This window comes from Pinus tabuliformis, chromosome Q, assembly GCF_031772625.1.
Source record: "Pinus tabuliformis cultivar Carrire ecotype Pingquan chromosome Q, CPIR1, whole genome shotgun sequence".
In the NCBI taxonomy this organism is placed as follows: Eukaryota; Viridiplantae; Streptophyta; class Pinopsida; order Pinales; family Pinaceae; genus Pinus; species Pinus tabuliformis.
Window position 1 is genome coordinate 5,287,906 of NC_142296.1, and position 20,608 is coordinate 5,308,513.

Genomic DNA, 20,608 nt, shown 5'->3' on the forward strand with positions numbered 1-20,608 from the left:
ACATCTGAAGACTTCGATATTTTTCCGTGTTGAGTTCTTATAGTTTGCTTTTGATTTTTTTTTTTGTCATTTTTAAGTTTCTTAATTTGCATCAATAATTTCTCGTTGTGGTTCTTGAGGCGAGTAACTTCTTTATTTTTGTCAATGGTGATTTTGTCAATTTCCGCTTGCATATTTTGTATTACTTTTTTACTTTCTTGAGAAATGACTTTTGCGATATCTTGCATATCTTCTAGTGTTACAAAATCTGGCTTCATTGTAACATCCTATAATGTTATCTTTTTCTTTTTGTATGAAAATGTCAAAAACTTCTTCTTCATATTTAGGATAACAGATCCTAGTGATTCAATCCAGGGCGAACCTAGAATTATATCACTATTGTCACAAAATAAGGTTTTAATTGTGAATTGCAATACGAAAGTATAGTCTCCAATACTTAGTTGTAGATTGCTTATGTCATATTGTTTGTCACTTGTGTCAACAAAATTCGTTTCAATTATATTTGATTCAGGAATCACTAATTGGTTAGCACATTTAGTACTAACATAATTATTATTTTGAGTAGGATCAATAGAGATGATAACATCATTTCTCGCAAGTGATCCTTTGATTTTAAATAGTGCATTGACACATATACTAAAAGTTTTAGGAAATCTTCCCTCTTTCATTTCCTACTTCGACTCAATTTCTTTCTCGTCAGCAATTGTCTCCATTTTTGCTTTTGTCAAGATGAACTTAGGGTTTTTTTTTTAAATAACCTTTTCTAAAATATTACTCCCTTCTTTTTTTTTATAATCCTCTTCCTTTTAAAAGGAATCTTAATATCTTTTCACAATAGGGTATAACTTGGCACTTAAATCCCTTTCTAAAAAGTGTTTGAACCTTATAACTCCTTATGTATTTCAAAAAGACAATTTAAATATTGTCCAAGTTGAATTATATATATAAAATTATACTTCACTTCCTTATAATTTTTAATGTACTCTCTTTATCTATATAGGTATATATCCCCTTTTTTAGTTATGATGTTTAACTCCAAACTTAAAGGTGTGATTAAGAGATACAACTTGTGAATGTACGGATGCAAGAGAACATGTATGGACGCATTGGTCAACCTTTCCTCCCTCACTTGACTATTCTTCTCCACGGTGGCAATAATTTTAATGTATAGATTGTATGGGTAGGAAAAAAAACAGTAGTGACTATACGGTGAATGGATATCTATGTATAACGATGGCTAGAATCACAGTAGCATATATAGTGACTTGATATTGCTTTACGGACTTGAGTGCGAGTAGCACAAACAGGTAGAGGGTGAATACCTGTGATGGCACAGATAAGTACGTGAATGTGGTTATGTTAAAGGCTCTATACAGTGCGGCGGTGGTGGAGATAGTGATGGATGCGGGTGTCCTGGGGTCGGCGAGGGGCGGGGGTAGCAAAGGAAAGAAGTATCAGAAGATAGCTTGTGGTGGGGTGTTGCCAGTGATGGAGGCGACGTTTCGTGGTTGCAACGAATAGCCGGTTATGGCAGTCCGTCGATGCCCTATTGGGAGGCAGTGGTGGACAGCTTGTGTAGCGACCCACAAAGAAAATATGTTGGCTAAGTAGTGGACCTAATGTAGTAGATGAGGATGTGCAACTGCTAATGACAATGGTGTTTGTGCAGCCCGTCGGGTAGCGGTTGACTTGCTTTTTCTTTTGTTTTTGTTTTTTAGCTTTTAATTTATTTTAATTTTCTTTTCTCGTATATATATATATATATATATATATATATATATATATTTGTATATAATTTTTTTCATATATTTTTTTAACTCTTTTTTCTTTAAACTCTTCTAATGGACAAGGCCTGTCAGCAGTATGGAGAATCTCTAGAAACTGGTAGCGAAACGCTTTAACGGCAACGATGTTGACAAATTTGACGGTCAAAGACCTTTATCGGAGAAGGTGGCTCTGTGCAGCGGTTAAGTAGCCTAGAAGACTGAACTGCTCTGATACCAAATGAAGCGAACAAAGTTTGTTCTTCAGGTTAAACGCTCCAAAATACTTGGAATATGTAGATATCCATTGAGATACAAGAATATATTAAAATGTATGAATAAGAATGATGATACAAATGAGAGTGAGAGGCCTGTTTATAATATATATGCTAGGCAGGTGCCTCTTCATGGAGAGTCATGTCTCATTCAGACATGCATCTTCAACCTAATTACTAATTAACTAATCATTATTTATAACTATTATCATTTACATTATTTCCTATATATTTTATATATAATAGTAATTTAGTTTGGATTTAAATCTATCTATATATATATATATATATATATATATATATATATATATAACATTTTGTAGGTCCCAAGAACCAATCATTTTAATAATATTCCCTTTTCATCTATGAAGATTAATTAATTTTCTTCAATAGATACCTTTATGATCTTGAGGTTGACCTTAGAATGGAGTTTTGACCTTGGACCTTAGAACCTTGTATTTGACTTAGCCTTTGATTTAAGAACAAAATGTTCTAATGTTATTTTAATTCTTGGAGAGGGGTCATATGGCATGATCTTTGACTTGGTTAAGGAGGTGCCACCTCAAGGGGTTTTGACGTATGAACTGGGGTCTTCAACTTTAAACGTGAATCCCTCTTAAACCGGGAGGCTTCTTAGGGCATGCCATATACCACTAGAATCATCTTGATGGGGAGAATCCATTAGCGAGGATTTCTGGGACAAATTCATTGATTAGCTTCTTCAAAAACCTTAAATAGTTTGGGCTATGTCCATTGACCAGGACATTCAAACCTTGGAGCTAAGGTTTCCAACCATCCTTCAATGGGGCTTCCAATTTGATGTAGTCCAGACAAATATAAGAGCATTCATTAACTAGAGTCTAGCGTTGACATCAATGACAACACCATTCAACATAATTCAACACACAGACACACACACTATTAACATTAATTAAATATAAAATACGACTAAGGAACATGAGTTTTCATGTATATTTCCCATTCAATATTTATTTATACAAACCTTGTGTACTATTATTTTCGTCATCTTATCAATTGTTTGATTGATATATGCCTATGCATTCTTTGTGGAAATATATTTAATTTTGGAGGTTTGCAACATCATGAATTGTTTGATGAGCGCCTAATCATTCCTCAGACTTGGCATTCTTTACTTCTCACACTTTGTCTTCTCACACATGTACTTAGCGATCCCATTAACCTATTTGTGGTCATTTATTGGACATTAATTAATTATCTTGATCTATGTATCTTATCTATTGGATTGTAGAGCGTTGTCTAATATTTAGATTGATTAGTTAGTAAATTTTGTGGAGAATATAAGGTCATGGGCATAAGTTGCAACAATTATTGTCATTTATAGTCCATTTCTTGGGAAGACTATGAAATTGTTCTTTCCACATATATATTATGATGCATACAATGCGTTAAGGTGCTCTTTTCACTATGTTAATTTTCACAAGAAAATGAAATAAGCCACTGACAAACTCTCATTTTCTTATTACCAGACATTTGCGACTTCGGAATGTTCTTTGCGTTGAAGAACTTTGTGTAAGTAGTATTGTCTTTTGGTTTTCCATATTTGGAACCCTATTAGAATAATTCTAGGTAGCTTTCAAATTATTATGTTGTATTTGAAATCTATCACTTAATTTCTCTAGATTGATGATAGTCTTGTACTAAAAGGGAATGGGTGATCTTTCTTTTATGGTGCTCTTGGAGAGAGAGTTGGGAGGTGTTTGAGATCATATAGTCTCGAAACTTGCATGCATAGGGTAATACAAATCCAGGTTTGAGAGCTGATGCATGAAACTGGCTTCATGGAAAGCCAAACGAACAAACATTACTGGTTGAACACATCTCAAATTGTTGGGAGCCTCTACTAGCTTACTACAATTAATCTATTACGTATTAAAAAATAAACATTATTCACAAATATATACCTAAACTATAAAAGCTAGGATATTGATCATTAAAAGGTGCATCACATAAAGACATAGCTTTATGTGAAAGGTTGCCTTGAGGCCTATAAAATGCAAAGATTACTCACCATTGTAGGTATCTCATTTATTCATATCTTATTAAATTGTTTTATATATTATTTGTCCTATGCGTATTTCAGTCTATTATCCTTCTTATGTTGGATATTCAAGAAATGAGCTATTGCTTATTTCATTTGGTATCAAAGCTATGTTCTGATATGGCTTTTAGCCATAGTTCTTTTAGACCTTTTTTGATCCGGCTTTTTGCCAAATACAATTTTCAAAGTTTCTTTGAAATTGGTCTTTGAACACAATGGGCCTTTGGCCATTCATCATTCAGAATTTTCACTAAACATTGATTACTTTGCTGCAATTTGCAGACATGATCACTTTCATTAAAAAAAATGAAAAAAGAGAAATCCTGCTGTTGATAATAATTCAAAGACATTAACCTAAGTGCTCTGCCATAAGACATGTTTCCTTGAGGAAGGGTCACTGAGATCTCGGCAGCTACCTCTCTTTCAGAAGACGTTGCCATTGTTGTTTTCTGAAGAGCTAAGTGAGGCTGCCAAAACATAACAAGTGTTTGCTGCCTATCACTGCTACAACAGAGATCACGTGAAATTGCATTTGCAAAACTATCTTGAATATGCCAGTGCTGCTGCAAGCATGTATATTGTCTCTGTTGCCAAAAGAATAGATAGAATGTGGGGATGAATAATGAATAATTGCTAAGTTGGGTCACTGCCAATACCATTTTTGTGATTCCAATCGAAAGGTTGCAACTTTACACAAGTTTGATCAGTCAAATTATTTAAACAATCAAGCCACCAATTTTTCCATTCTAGCCATGATTTGAGCTGCCATTGTTAGCGTAATCCTAATACTTGTGATGCAAAGAGGTGTCAATAAAATGACTTACCATTATATGGTTGACAACATTATTAATTGAAGTGAACAGTTTATTGAATTTTGTAGCTATGGTCGGTCTTCATAATTAATATATATACTCCTGATGTATTTGTAATAAATTTATAGAGCATGTTTTTCATGCTTGGATCAAAAGAAAAATATTGTAAATCATGTTCTTTATGCTCTTTTCAAAAGAAGAAAATTTGAATTTTTAAAAATAGAATTTTTGGCTCCAAAAGAAGCCAAGTTGGCCTCCTCCTAGTCAAGTCGGCCCCGTCAAGTGTTTAAGTCGGCTCTGTCAAAAAAGACACCCATTCGGTCTATTGGATCTCTATATATATGAGGCATTCAACATCTTCTCAACCACCAATTCGGATCTGATCATCAAGATATAATATCTTCTGTTGAGCCATGCAAAGGAGACAAGAAAGGAGGGCGAAAACAAAGGCTTGGTGAATGATGAATTTCTCTCTCTGTATGGCAGGACTGAATCTCTGTACTAGGTCTTTGTGCTGGAAAAATTCTCTGTGCTAGAACAAAATCTCTGTGACAAGACCAGATCTTTGTGACAAGATTTAATCTCTGTGGAGGGACCGAGTTCGGTGGAAGGCAGGAGACAGAATTCCAAGCAGACCTAATCAGACACAAATTCTGTGGGCAGAGGACTTGACTAAGATGGAGTTGGACCAGGTTTGACCTAGCTAAATTGTTGGTCTGTTTGACCTTGTATTTGACTGATGTATCTCTGTTGAACTTGATGATTTCTCTAAGGAAAAGGTTGCTGGGTTTTTCCCCCATGTGGGTTTTCGTAGGGTAAACTCTTTTGTTCTTTGTGTGGCTGTCTCTTCATGATCCTACTGTCATAAATAGTATGTTGTTGATGTCTTCTGTGTAATTGTTTAATGATGAATGTGAAAAATATTTAAATGTCAGTAGAGAAGGTTCTCTAAAACTCAACAAAATTAACTCAGTATTTATTAGAGGGCTCATACACCATCATATAGGTCAAGTCAATTATTAAGGACAATATTAAAATATTCTTCATTAGAGTACCAAAAGGTACAAGAAAAATGAATATGGTGGAATTTCAAAAGGTTTAAAAAAGTAATTAAGGAGGAATAAAGAACTTCTAGTATAGTAAATACTAAAAGTATACCCCCAACAAAAACACAATGGGCCTTTCGTTATCAAGGGCTGGAGTGTAAAATTAATTGAAGTTTAAAATGCCAAAGTTCAATGATAAGGGTTATTAGGAACCATTTGAAAAGTCAACCGGATTAGTGCTTCATATAAAATGAAACTATTGAATTAGTTAAATTTGTGACGCTTTTGCATTATATACCAGTTAATTATCCACAAATTATTTTACCTTTTTGGTGAAATATCCCTTTTGTGTAAAGGAGATCAAATGTTTGGAGACCTTTAAAAATCAAAGAGACAATTTCCCATATTGTGACAATACTTTATTCTAATGGATTATCAAAGTGACATGCAAAAAGTTAGAGCATGATCTAGCAAAACATCAACAAAACAAGAAAGTATTAGAGGACAAATTAACAAAACAAGGTGTTAGAGGACAAACTAGCCAAACAACAACAAAATATACATATTTTGGGAATATATTTGGTGATGAATTATTAGAAAAAAGATGAGGAAATCCCTAGCCTAAAAGATCTTAGTAAAAAGCTAGCGCAAATCAAGAAATCAAAGGATAAGTAGTGTGATAAAAAATTAGAACAAGAGAATCAAAGTCTTGAGAAGAAACTACCAGAAATGATGAGGAAAGTTCTGCTTAGAGCATGAACCAGCAAAACATCAACAAAACAAGAATGTATTAGAGGATGAACTAGCTAAACAACAACAAAAATATATGTATCTTGGGAATATATTTAGTGGTGAATTATTAGGAAAAGGATAAGTAGTGTGATAAAAAATTAGAACAATAGAATCAAGATCTTGAGAAGGAATTATCGAAAAAAGATGAGGAAAGTTCTACCTACGGAACCTCAATCGAAGGTTACTTAAACAAATCAAGGTAAAAGAGGAGAAGCTGAAGAATCTTGAACCTAAAAAGAAAGGTGACAAGCTAGAGAATAATGAAACTTTCATGCTTGAAGGATCATAATCAAAGCTTACTGAATTTAAGAAGCTAAAGAATGATAATAAGTCACTATGGATTCTGGAACAATTTAGAGTGACTTACCAACAAAGTAACATTGATCAATAAAGAAAAAATGACCAATCTATTGTACTAATGAAGTATTTAGACATGAAAAACACAAATTACGGAGAAAGGAACCAACACAGATCTAGTGTACATCACAACTCAAAAATATGGAAATTCAATTGTAGGGGTATCTGTAGATGTGGAAGTACAAATGTTGAAAAAAATCCAAGTATCTCTACCAACAAACATGTAATGATCAATAAAGTGACACGAGTGTGCAAAGAATACATGCTAGAAAAAGGGAATCAAGGAAACGTTACATGTATGAAGAAGAAAGTTTAGATTACAAGTACATTCTATTGACATGCTAATAACGAAATCCATTATATTACCCAGTCAGTATATCAACATCACTCTAAACAAAAGGAATTGACTTATAATACTAGTACAGATGGGTCTCAAAATAAAAATTAATCTTGGGACCCCGATAAGCACACTATTCCATAAGGGATCAAATTAGGGTAGTTAGACCTGTTATCCATTCACATACATGGGTAACCCTAGGGGAAACTTCTCCTATGATGTAGCTTGTTAGTGAGTAGCCCCTGCCATGTTCCACAGATAGTTAGCCTTAGATGGCTCACATCCATTTTTCGGTCAACATAGTCATTGATCTAGCTTACTCATTCAATGGAGGTGGGTCATCTATTGTGAGGTACATTAACCATTTTTGCATTCAAGTGTGTTTGTTTAATGTTTAATACGTTCTAGTATAAATCACGACTTGAAATTGGAATATAGACTGCCATTGGTTGTGTTCTTGTTCCCTTCACCTTGGTGCTTATTGTGTGCACCTAGTCCATTGTGACTTTCCTTTGGGTCTTTCTTTCACTGTATAGGAGGAGCACAAACTGTAGGCTCTAATGATGGTAGTGCTCAATATTATTCATAGTTAATTCTTGTCATTGGAGGCTTTAACCCTGTACACAAATTAGCTGCAAACAAATTTCAAAAAAATCAGAAAATATACAATGGCTAGAATAAAAAGTATACACAGATTTCTCTTCTAGAACCCAAAATTGGGAAAACCAGATTGATTTTTCTAGGTTGATGCAGATGTAATAAAAGAAACAACATGATCCAAGTATCAAATTGAAAAGGAATGTTAAGGGGATGTGAAGCAATCAAAGGCCAATTATAGTTTGAACTCCACCTCTTCTTATGTAGACGCTTGATAAACGACCCACTGTTAAAGGGGGATTATATCATCATTATTACTTGATAAATAAATAAAAGTTTGTTAAACAAGCCATATTAAAGCAAGAAAGAAAAAAGGAAAATATGGGGGCTTGGAAAATAAAAGGTGAGGAAGGGTAACTCAAGCAGCTAAGTGCTCCCTCTACAAAGGAACTCATGGACAATGCTTTACATAACTTAGTACATGACTATGATACCTTTCATGAAGTAAACCCCAAGCATGACACCTATCACTTGCACCTATGATTTGAAAGGAACATACTAGGAACTGTACCTTCCTTTAGGGTTGGAAGCACCTAATAAGGACACGTGATAGCCCTCCCATAGCTAAGTATGGTAACTTGTGCACAATCATAAGATAAGAAGACATTTGAAGATGGTACTTGTGTGAAGTACTTTGATGGCTTTGACATTGAATACGGTTGTCTTATGGTTCATGTACCCCTGATGTTGATTTCGCTTGATTCCTTGAGTGTATGTTAGATGTTTCTCATACGTGCAGCTAGGATCCCTTGAGGGATGATATGATGCTTCTCCAACCTTCCATAGTTTATGTCCAACTACTTTGATGATGACATAGTTCTCTTTGATAGACATTGGGCACCTTTGGATGTATGAAGTCAACAACTTGAGCCAAATTCTTTCTTTGAAAAATCAACTCAAGGACATCAAGATGAACAAGGGGGAGACCATTCAAGAATACTTCATGAGGATATCACAACTCAAGGATTAACTTTTGACTGCTGGAGAGATTGTATCTTATAGAGGGCTAGTGCTGATCGCCATTGGAGGTTTTCCTATGATTTGGGAGACATTTATCACAACCATTAGCAACAATGACAGGTTTCCCACTTTTGATGAGCTATTGGACAAGTGCACTCAAAAAGAAACCAGGATGATCTTTAGAGGAAGAATTCAAAAGCATGAAGAAGGAGAACCTGCTGCATTTGCTGCTCAAGCCAAGAAGAGGAAAGAAAGAGGAGACCATCTAATTCAAGAAAGCCTGCTCTAACATCCAAGAGCTCTAATAAAAGATTTAAAAATGACATGTCAAAATTTCAATGCTACAATTGCAATAAGCATGGTCATTATGACTGAGACTGTTTGGAAAATGGTAATGCTCCAAGGTCCAACAACAACAATCGTCGCTACAACAACAACAGGTCTATCTATAGAAGAAGAAGAGAAGCCCCTTTTGCTCATGAAGGTCACTGTCCTCAAAAGAGATCAAGAAATCCAAGTTATGATAGTAATGCAACTAAAACTCAATCTAAGTACTTTCTTGTTTTTGCTCTTTCTAGTTCCTCTTGTGAAGTTTTGTTTATTGCAACTACTGGAAAATAATTGTTCTAACTCAAAAATTAATTATGCAGTCTATTTGCTATGACAAATAACGAATAAAATCAATGCTGCAATTTTCACCATAAAAATACTGCAAAAGATAAAATACTGGAAACTGAGAAATTCTAGCACACACACAATAAATTTGACGCAGTTGGTTTTAGATAATCGTGCTTGGAAAAACCCAACTTGGGAAAATTGGTGCAGTAGATGAGGGTTTTATTATTAATGTTCATCAACAATTTTGAGTACAATAATTTTGATGCCCAACAGGTAATCTAATAAGTAGAAAATATTTGCAAAAATATTGTGAGAATTTTCTCTCGCCCCACAACTATTTTCTGCCTCTAAAATAGGTTCCCGAGCCTCTGCGCTGAGATGCCCGCGTCACCTTTTGCGTAGTGCCTACGCTGGCCCTCTGAAGATTTCAGCCTTCCTTCCTTTGACTATTTTGGGAACTGAAAAACTTCCTCCCGGAATGCTACTGCTCTCCTCTTCCACTTGCTACTCACCCTTTGGCTATATCTTTTATGCTGCTACTGAGAAAATTGATTCTCCTGGGCAACTGAGTATCTGCACTAGATGATGTCCATCACCACATCGACTTTCTTTTATAATCCATTGTGTTGAAATTTGGTACCGGAGGATAGGTGGTTCCCTTAGGCTTTGATCTTTGGCTTAGGGAAAAGTGTCCAAAAGAATTTAATTTTTCTCCTAAAGTGACTTTATAATTTTATAAAGTTAAATCTAATTTAAAAGTGACTTTAAGTGATAAAGTTACTAAGTCTAATTTTAAAGTAACTTTTATAAAGTAAATGAAAAATTAGAAAAGAAAAGTGACTTTGGAAATAAATGACTAAGTGGGTCTTTATTAAAGTGGGGTGAATTAAAAAATGGAAAGTGAGATTTAAATGAGCATTTAATCTCAGCCATTAATCTAAATCTATTTCAGCCATTGGATTTAGAGATCACCCAAAAGTCACTTGGATCACCCAAAAGTCACTTGGAGTTATATTAAAGGAGGAAAAGGTCATTCATTCTTTCATGAGCAGATTGGGAGAAGGAGAGCAAGAGAGATTTCTGAGCAGGGAGGAAAAGGAGACAGCAACTTGGCACACATTCCAAGGTAACAGTTGAGCAGATTTGTACAGTTGATTCAGCACATAGTGAAAGGCATATTTTTGCACAAAAATCGAGGAGCAGTTTGCTGATTTTTTTGCACACAAAACGGAGGCCGTACAACATTTATTGCTGTCCTGTTTGCTGTAATTTCCAGATTGCTGTGAGGCACGAGAAAGGAGATAAGTTGTAAATTCGCTTGCTGATTTTTTGCTGAATAATTCTCACTGTAAAAAGACAATTTTCAGAAATAAAGAAGAGCTCTCAAACTGGTTTTCCCCAAGAGTTGTAGGGGGTTTTTCCAGGGTCAAGTTGACCAAAAATATCAGTGTTTTAATTGCTGATTTTATAATTCTGCAATTTCCAGCATTCTAAAAAATTTCCAGAATTTGTGTTTTCAGCAATATTTATTTTTTTCAGTCTGTTAAATGTATGGTTATGGGAATGGGCATTTAACTACATGGGAGAAATAAGGAGAAACTGAAAACCGGGGTGGGAAAACAGAAATTTTTACATGGTATCAGAGCTTGAGTGCTGAAGTGCAGTTTGGGACAACAAAAGGAAAAATTACAGTTGCTGATTTTTCACTCAGAAAATTCCAGCAAGCTGATTTTTTCATAAACAGCAGTTTTATCTTTACTACAGCAGTGCTATTTTTCAGTTTTAGGACAGCAGGATGTCATTGGGATTGAGGGTGGAGGATAGGCTGGATGGGCATATAAATTACAGCGTTTGGAAGGAGAGAATGCAGAGTATCTTTGAGGAGGCAGAAGTCTGGGATATCATGGTGCATACCACACAGAACCCTGTTGTTGTGCCCACTGATGTTACTCAGTTGGCTGAGTATAAAAAGAAGAACAATAAGGGTAAGAGGCTGATTCTAGACGGAATCAAAGACCATTGCATTCCTCATGTGAGAGGAAAGAGCAATGCCCATGAGATGTGGACAGCATTGTCCAATCTCTACCAGAGTACCAATGAGAACCGGAAGATGGTCCTGAAGGAGAAGCTGAAGAACATTAAGATGGGGAATGATAGTGCAGCTGGATATCTCACAAAGATTACCAATGTGAGAGATGAGTTGGCAGCGATTGGAGAGGCCATTCCATCCACTGAGTTGGTGCGTATTGCAGTGAATGGCCTCCCCCGTTCATGGTTGAACTTTGCTGATGGGGTTTGTGCACGTGAGACCCTTCCCACATGGGAGAGGTTTTGGGATGATTGTATTCAGACAGAGATCAGGAAAGGACAGCTTGGGGCAGCCAAGCCAGTTGAGCAGGATGAGGATGTAGCACTGGTGGCAGGAGGCAAGAAAGGCAAAGGGAAGAAGCAGGCTTCCACAAGCAGTGGTGGGGGCAAAGGCAAAGGTAAAGGTAAACAGGGGAACACACAGAAAGACTATTCCAAGGTGAAGTGTTGGAATTGTCAAAAGATGGGACACTATGCAGTTGTGTGTCTGGAGAAGAAGAAGAAGAAGGGGAAGAACCAGGACGTGGCAGCTTCAGCAGAGATTTAGGACTTTGCAGGTCATTTTGACCGGGAGTTTGCGTTCACTACGTGTGAGTCCTCTAGTGCAGGATCACCTGCCACACAGGTTCAGAGGGAGCATGCTTTTCCCTCGATTAGCGGAGCATCTTCAGGTATCTGGTATGTGGACAGTGGGGCTTCACGTCATATGACAGGAGTCCGTGAGTACTTCTCAGAGCTTTCAGAGAGTGGCACTGATATTGAGGTAGTACTCGGTGATGACAGAGTTGTTAGAGCAGTCGGGGTGGGGACAGTAACATTTCAGAGGGAGTCCAAACCTCCCTTGAAGGTGTCAGAGGTTCTTTATGTGCCAGGGATGAGGAAGAACCTCATATCCGTCTCAGCTTTGGAGGACAGAGGATATGAGGTACTGTTCAAGGGAGGACAGGTGTTGATGTATCCGAGGGGCACTCCAGCTGATTCAGCTAGAGTGATAGGTGTACGCCATGCAAAGGTGTACAAGTTTGCATTCCAACCCCTTTTGGCATTGAGCAGTAGTACCGACAGCAGAGCTAGCAGTTCTGAGCTGTGTGAGATTTGGCACCGCAGGATGGGACATATGTATCATGGAGCCTTGAGGACATTACGGGAGATCACTACAGGTGTGTCAGATTTCAGTACTGATCACTTTGATACTTGCAGAGGTTGTGCGATGGGCAAGTTTGCCAAATCCCCTTTTCCCAGCAGTGACAGCAGAGCGACGGGGATACTTGATTTGATTCATTCCGATGTGAGCGGTCAGATGTCTCATGTTTCCTTGAGTGGATATGAGTACTATGTTTTATTCATTGATGATCACTCCAGGAGGACTTGGATTTATTTTTTGAAGACCAAGAGTGAGGTCTTCAAGCGGTTTCAGGAGTTCAGAGCTCTTGTGGAGACTCAGACAGGTCGAAAGATCAAGTCCTTGAGGTCGGAAAATGGAGGAGAGTACACCCTTGGAGAGTTTGTTGACTATTGTGCGGAGGCAGGCATTAGGAGGGAGTTCACTGTTCCTTACAACCCCCAGCAGAACGGGGTTGCAGAGAGGAAGAACAGATCCATCATAGGGGCTGCCAAAGCCATGTTACATGATCAGGGGTTGCCATTGTTCTTGTGGGCAGAGGCCTGCAACATAGCTGTTTACTTGCAGAACAGGAGTCTGCATCGTGCCTTGGGGCACATGACTCCGGAGGAGGCTTTCTCTGGGAAGAAGCCTGATATTGGTCATCTTCATATCTTTGGATGCATTACATACTCCTATATACCCAAGGAGAAGAGGACCAAACTAGAGCCCACCGCAGAGAAGGGTATCTTTGTGGGCTACAGTGAGACCTCAAAGGCCTTTCAGATTTACATTCCTGCACAGAGGAGAGTTGTTGTCAGACGGGATGTGAAGTTCGAGGAGGACAGGGCCTTTAGGAGGTCACGGGAGTTAGAGTATCTGGATCAGCCAGACCCTCAGCAGCAGTTGAGTCAGTCGCAGGGATCCAGTGGGCAGGGATCAGGAGAATCCGGAGGTACATCCATGAGGATGTCAGGTTCATCAGTGAGCAGTGGCTCGCCGAGCCAGAGGGGTGGTGCTCCGGGCAGCATGCAGAGCAGTTCACAGAGCAGTTCACTAGGGAGTCCACTGATGGACAGTTCACACGGTACCTCAGCTTCTACAGGTTCAGGTGCAGGCAGGAGGACAGCAGACAGACACTCAGGAGTTCAGGCTACTGATGGTGATGAGGAGGAGGAGTTTCATTCTCCTATGGGAGAAGCATGCTCAGGGAAGAGGAAGCCCAAGTGGCTTCAGGACTCCTTGAGAGATGCCACATATATTGCTGAGCCGAAGAGGCCGGTCAGAGAGAGTAGACCACCTGAGAGGTTTTGTAGTTATATGGCGATGGTTACCAGCATCCTTAACTCTGAGCCTTCTAGCTATGAGGAGGCAGCTAGCCAGCAGGTCTGGAGAGAGGCCATGCAGGAGGAGTATTCTTCTATCATGAAGAATGATATTTGGGAGGTGGTGCCGAGGCCTGAGGGCAAATCTGTGGTTACTTCCAGATGGCTTTACAAGGTAAAGCATGCTGCAGATGGCAGCATTGAGAAATTCAAAGCGAGGTTTGTGGCTAGAGGGTTCTCCCAGGTAGAGGGAGTTGATTATGAGGAGACCTTCGCTCCCGTGGCTCGATATACTTCAATCCGTTCCATTATATCGATAGCAGCAGAGATGGGTTGGAAGATCCACTAGATGGATGTGAAGACCGCATTTCTCAATGGCTTCATACAGGAGGAGGTGTACATTGAGCAGCCACAGGGCTTTGAGGTGCATGGGAAGGAGTCCCATGTGTGCAGATTGAAGAAGGCCCTTTATGGCCTGAAGCAAGCTCCCAGAGCTTGGTACTCCATGATAGATGCATACTTGCAAGGGATGGGTTTCACAAAGAGTGAGGCAGATCCGAACCTTTACTTTATTGTGATTGGTGAGGAGCCTCTCATTCTGGTGTTGTATGTGGATGACTTGATCATTACAGGTGCAGAGAGACTCATAGAGCACTGCAAGAGAGATCTTGCGGCGGAGTTTGAGATGAAGGACATCGGCTTGATGCATTACTTTTTGGGTTTGGAGGTGTGGCAGGAGGAGGGGCATTTCTTCCTGGGGCAGGGGAAGTATATTGTGGACATCCTTAGCAGATTCCACATGGAGGATTGTAGACCCATGTCGACACCGATGATCACCAACTGGAAGAAGCTTCATGCTTCGGATTCCGAGTTGGTGGATCCCACATTGTATAGGCATCTGATTGGTTCCTTGATGTATTTGGTCAACATTAGACCAGATATCTGTTTTGCAGTCAACACGATGAGTCAGTTTATGTGTGAGCCTAGGAAGGTTCACTGGGTGGCTGCAAAACACATTTTGCGGTACTTGCAGGGGACAGTGGATTATGGTCTGGACTACAGGCAGGGAGATGGAGTGAGATTGGCAGGATACACTGATTCTGATTGGGCAGGTTGTGCTTCTGATAGGAAGAGCACTTCAGGGTGTTGTTTTGGGTTGGGTTCAGCAGTAGTGTCATGGTTCAGCCGGAAGCAACAGTCAGTAGCACTGAGTTCAGAGGAAGCAGAGTATATGGCAGCCAGTCTAGCTAGTTGTGAGGCCATCTGGCTTCGCAAGATGTTGTTTGGCTTATTTGGTCAGCCGTTGAGACCTTCAGTGATTTACTGTGATAATCAGAGTTGCATTAAACTCACGGAGAATCCAGTATTTCATGACAGGTCAAAGCATATCGGGATCAGATATCATTTCATCAGAGACTATGTTCAGAAGGGAGTTGTGAAACTTGAGTATATTTCCACTGATGAGCAGGTTGCAGATATTCTTACCAAAGCCTTACCACGGGGCAAGCATGTCTACTTCAGAGACAAGATGGGTGTGGTGAGGAACACCTTCCTCGGTAAGAGGGAGTGTTGAAATTTGGTACCGGAGGACAGGTGGTTCCCTTAGGCTTTGATCTTTGGCCTAGGGAACAGTGTCCAAAAGAATTTAATTTTTCTCCTAAAGTGACTTTATAATTTTATAAAGTTAAATCTAATTTAAAAGTGACTTTAAGTGATAAAGTTACTAAGTCTAATTTTAAAGTAACTTTTATAAAGTAAATGAAAAATTAGAAAGGAAAAGTGACTTTGGAAATAAATGACTAAGTGGGTCTTTATTAAAGTGGGGTGAATTAAAAAATAGAAAGTGAGATTTAAATGAGCATTTAATCTCAGCCATTGGATTTAGAGATCACCCAAAAGTCACTTGGATCACTCAAAAGTCACTTGGAGTTATATTAAAGGAGGAAAAGGAGGAAAAGGTCATTCATTCTTTCATGAGCAGATTGGGAGAAGGAGAGCAAGAGAGATTTCTGAGCAGGGAGGAGAAGGAGACAGAAGCTTGGCACACATTCCAAGGCAGCAGTTGAGCAGATTTGTACAGCTGATTCAGCACATAGTGAAAGGCAGATTTTTGCACAAAAATCGAGGAGCAGTTTGCTGATTTTTCTGCACACAAAACGGAGGCCGTACAACATTTATTGCTGTCCTGTTTGCTGTAATTTCCAGATTGTTGTGAGGCACGGGAAAGGAGATAAGTTGTAAATTTGCTTGCTGATTTTTTGCTAAATAATTCTCACTGTAAAAAGGCAATTTTCAGAAATAAAGAAGAGCTCTCAAACTGGTTTTCCCCAAGAGTTGTAGGGGGTTTTTCCAGGGTCAAGTTGACCAAAAATATCAGTGTTTTAATTGCTGATTTTTTAATTCTGCAATTTCCAGCATTCTAAAAAATTTCCAGAATTTGTGTTTTCAGCAATATTTATTTTTTTCAGTCTGTTAAATGTATGGTTATGGGAATGGGCATTTAACTACATGGGAGAAATAAGGAGAAACTGAAAACCGGGGTGGGAAAACAGAAATTTTTACACATTGTTGGAGCACCAACGACCAAGATTAAAACTTAATCAATGGTTAGGATCATTTCTGGGTCGATCTGAGTGAGTTTCTAGATGATTAACGCCTTATCTCAATTAATATTGGTTGATTAACCATATTCCCTAAGTTTATGTTGAAGTTTCTAAGTCTAATTGTTAGAAACCCTTCATGCACTTTACTGATTTATTCCTACCTACTTGTTTCGTTAATTAATAAGTTTCTTACCATGTAAATACTGGAAATAAATTCAAGTGCATGCTCAACACATTACAATTTATCTACTGAAGGAAATAGAATCAAACACACAAGTGACACCGTTGTTTTTGGACTAATGTCCCCGAAAAAACCCAATGCGGGAAAACCGATGCAGCTTTCTGAGGGTTTGATTTATTAAGAAGTTTTAGAATACAATATAGGTGCCAAATCCGGCTCACCCAACAGAGAAAAATCTCGGTAGTAGTACCTCTCTACTTGGAAGTAGATATTTTGGCTGAAACCCCAGATAAACACTCCAACAGCTCCACAACTCCAATCTGCCCCACGAAACCCCAGCATCAGCCTCTAGGGACTGTGTTAGCCTCTCTCTGGCCCAGCGTTAGCCCAGCGTCACTCTGGCTTGGCCTGCGTCAGCATCTGGAGGCACTGCGTCAGTGCTCTGGCCCTCTGCGTCACCCACGTTGGCCCTCTGAGGCACTGTGCAACTCCCAGGCTCCAGCTGCCTCTGCGTGAACCCTGGCTGGCTCTGCATGAACCCTTGGCTGCTTCTGCGTCCCTCTCTCCAGCTACTGCATTGATCCTCTCGGTGCTATCTCTGCCTCTCTGCTTCTGTATTCACTGCCCCTCAGCTGCAACTCTGATCACTCTCTCAACTTTCTCAGCAAACCCAACCCTAGAAAGTCGAAATCTTGATCTCTTGGTGTGTTCTCCAAGTGACCCTCAAGCCTCCTCTTATACTTTTATCGTTGACAAATCAACTGCCGAGATTAAGTCCCTAATCAACGGCTAAGATTAGCTCTGGCTTGATCCATGACTTTTGGACCATTCTAGCACAATTTTATATTTATTCACATTAATATTTTATTTTCCCTAAGTTTAGACTTAGGGACTCCATTAAAAATATTAATTATTTTAATATCTCCCAAACTGTTTAGAATCTGCCCAAACCCTTTCTGGGTATTGGAGATCTCATGTGACTTATCCTCTCCACCAATTTTCGTGGCTAGAGAACATCTGATGCTACCCAAAATCAACAGTTTAGACTTAGGAAATATTTAGAAATCGGTTAATAATCTAATTGAGATACTTCTAAGCGGAATTTCCAGAAACAATTTCGGGGTTTTGGAGATCTCATGTATTCTGGCCTCTCCACAGAATTTCATGGCTGGAACACATCTGATGCTACAAAAACTAACACTCCCTCTTAGCGAGGAATGTGTTCTAGCATTGTTGCTTCCTGAAGCGACACTCTGTCTCTACATCATCTATTGTTACGCTATTGATGTCTGCTTGCTACTACCCACCATCTACTGCGTAACTCTGATATATGTTGCATCTGTGCTGTTGCTGACCCGGCCATATTGTTGCCAACATTGCATCTGCACTGCAACTCCCTCTCATCTATTGCTGTTGCAACTGTAACATCTTCAACATCTAAAATAGCCTGTCTTTGCTACTGAACGGGTTGTCCACCATACCCATATGTTCTCTGAAATAGACAAACTTAGCTCTCCCTAGAGATTACATGAGTATATCTGCAACTTTCTCTTCTGTGGGAACATACTGTAGCTGGAATCCACTCGTTGTACACAATCTTTGATGAAGTGACATTGAATATCGATGTGCTTCGACCTGTCATGAAACACTGCATTCTCAGAGAGATTTATGCAACTTTGATTATCACAATAGACACTGGTTGCCTCCATAATCTGCCTGAGAAAGCTTACTAGCAGCTTCTGAAACCATATAGCTTTGCACGTAGCTGTGCTGGCTGCTGTATACTTTGCTTCTTCAGAGCTTAGTGCTATTGATTCTGCTTCCTGCTACACCAAGAAACCATCCCTGATCCAACACTGAAGCAGTACCCGGAGGTACTTTTCTTGTCCACTGAACTGCCTGCCCAATTTGCATCTGTGTACCCACAAAGTCTAACGTCATCCTCTCGAGTATATTTCAACCCATACTCGACTGTGACGCGAATGTACCTCAGAATATGCATCGCTGTTGCCCAATGTACCCTTTTCAGTTCCACCATGAACTGACTAAGGGTATTGATTGCGAAGCAAATATTTGGCCTAGTGTTGACCAGATACATGAGAGACTGAATGTGTTGTCTATACAAGGTGGGGTCGACATCCTTGTCATCTGATGCATCTACCTTCTTCTAGTTGGAAATCATGGGTGTAGACATGGGTCTACAATACTACATTCTGAACCTCTTCAGAATATCTGTAGCGTAACTTCCATGCCCAAGGAAGATCTCCCCATCCTTCTACCACACCTCCAATCCTAGGAAATAGTGCATCAACCCCAAATCCTTCATGTCAAATTTTGTTGCCAGGTTCCTCTTCCAATCCTCTATGAGCCCCGATGATCCTGTCAAGAATAGATCATCTACATACAAAAATAGAATGAGGGGCTCATCCTCTACAATCAAATAGTAAAGGTTGGGATCTACGTCACTCTTGATGAACCCCATCTGCTGCAAGTAGGCATCAATTCTACCATACCATGCCTCGGGAGCTTGCTTGAGCTCTTATAGAGCTTTCTTCAATTTGCACACATGCGTGTGCCTCTCTTGAGTCTCAAAGCCCTCTGGCTGTTCTATGTACAGTTGCTCTTCTATCACTACGTTAAAGAAGGTTGCCTTGACGTCCATCTGATGAATCTGCCATCCCATCTGAGCTGCTAGAGATATAACTTATCGGATAGAAGTGTATCTGGCAACTGGGGTGAAGGTTTCCTCATAATCTATCCCTTCCTTTTGTGCATACCACTTTGCCATGGACCTAGCTTTGTACTTTTCCACACTGCCGTCTGCTGCGTATTTGATCTTATAGATCCACCTCGAACCTACCACTGGTTTTTCTTCTAGCCTGGGCTCTACCTCCCAAACATCATTGTTATCATAGAGTTATACTCTTCTACCATGGAATCTATCCACACCTGATGTTGTGCAGCCTCCTGAAAGCTGGAAGGTTCTGCAACCTGAGCTACCAATGCTTGGTACCTGTTATGGTGTCTACGCTGTCTCTTGCTCGTCCTAAGAATTCCAATAAACTCCTCTGCATCTCTTAATGTGTGATGAACTTCTCTGCTGGCTTGACCACTAGTCGTGGGAGGTTCTGTTAGCTCCTTCTCATCCTGTCTCCGTTGCTCTATTTGCTAAGAACTCTTCGAATTTCCTGTACCTGAGGAAATACTGGTATTGGTCATAATACTTGACCCTTGTGATTGCCCCCCTGCTTGTCCCACTGGCTGCCCCTGTTGCTGGACTAAAGGAGCTTTTGCTGACTGATTTTGATCACCCGCAGGCATCTCACGGGACCTCCTGAAAGCTTGGTCCTCCATGAACTTCATGTCATGCCTTACTACTATCTTCCTGCTGCTAGGAATGTAGATTCTGAATGTTGTTGAGGTTTTGCTGTACCCAACGAAAAAACCCTTCTCTGTAGTCTGATCTAGTTTGGTCCTTTTATCATCTGGCATGTGATGATAAGTAATGTTGCCAAAAATTCTGAGGTGGCTGACTTCTAGGTTCTTCCCTATGAAGACTGCTTATGGCGTTTTCTTCCCTAATGCTCTATGAGGAGTCATGTTTTGAATATA

The 20,608-nt window shown here is 39.4% G+C and overlaps 1 protein-coding gene across 7 annotated transcripts in view; it reads left to right on the top strand.

Annotated features, from left to right (window-relative positions):
• LOC149217996 (uncharacterized) overlaps positions 1-20,608 on the top strand; it is a 276,072-nt gene that overhangs the window by 136,584 nt on the left and 118,880 nt on the right. For all 7 annotated transcript variants that reach the window (XM_089383716.1, XM_089383717.1, XM_089383715.1 and 4 more), the window contains one exon: positions 3,547-3,589. In XM_089383716.1, coding sequence (XP_089239842.1) covers positions 3,547-3,589 — 43 coding nt within the window. The remainder of the gene's footprint in view (positions 1-3,546; positions 3,590-20,608) is intronic.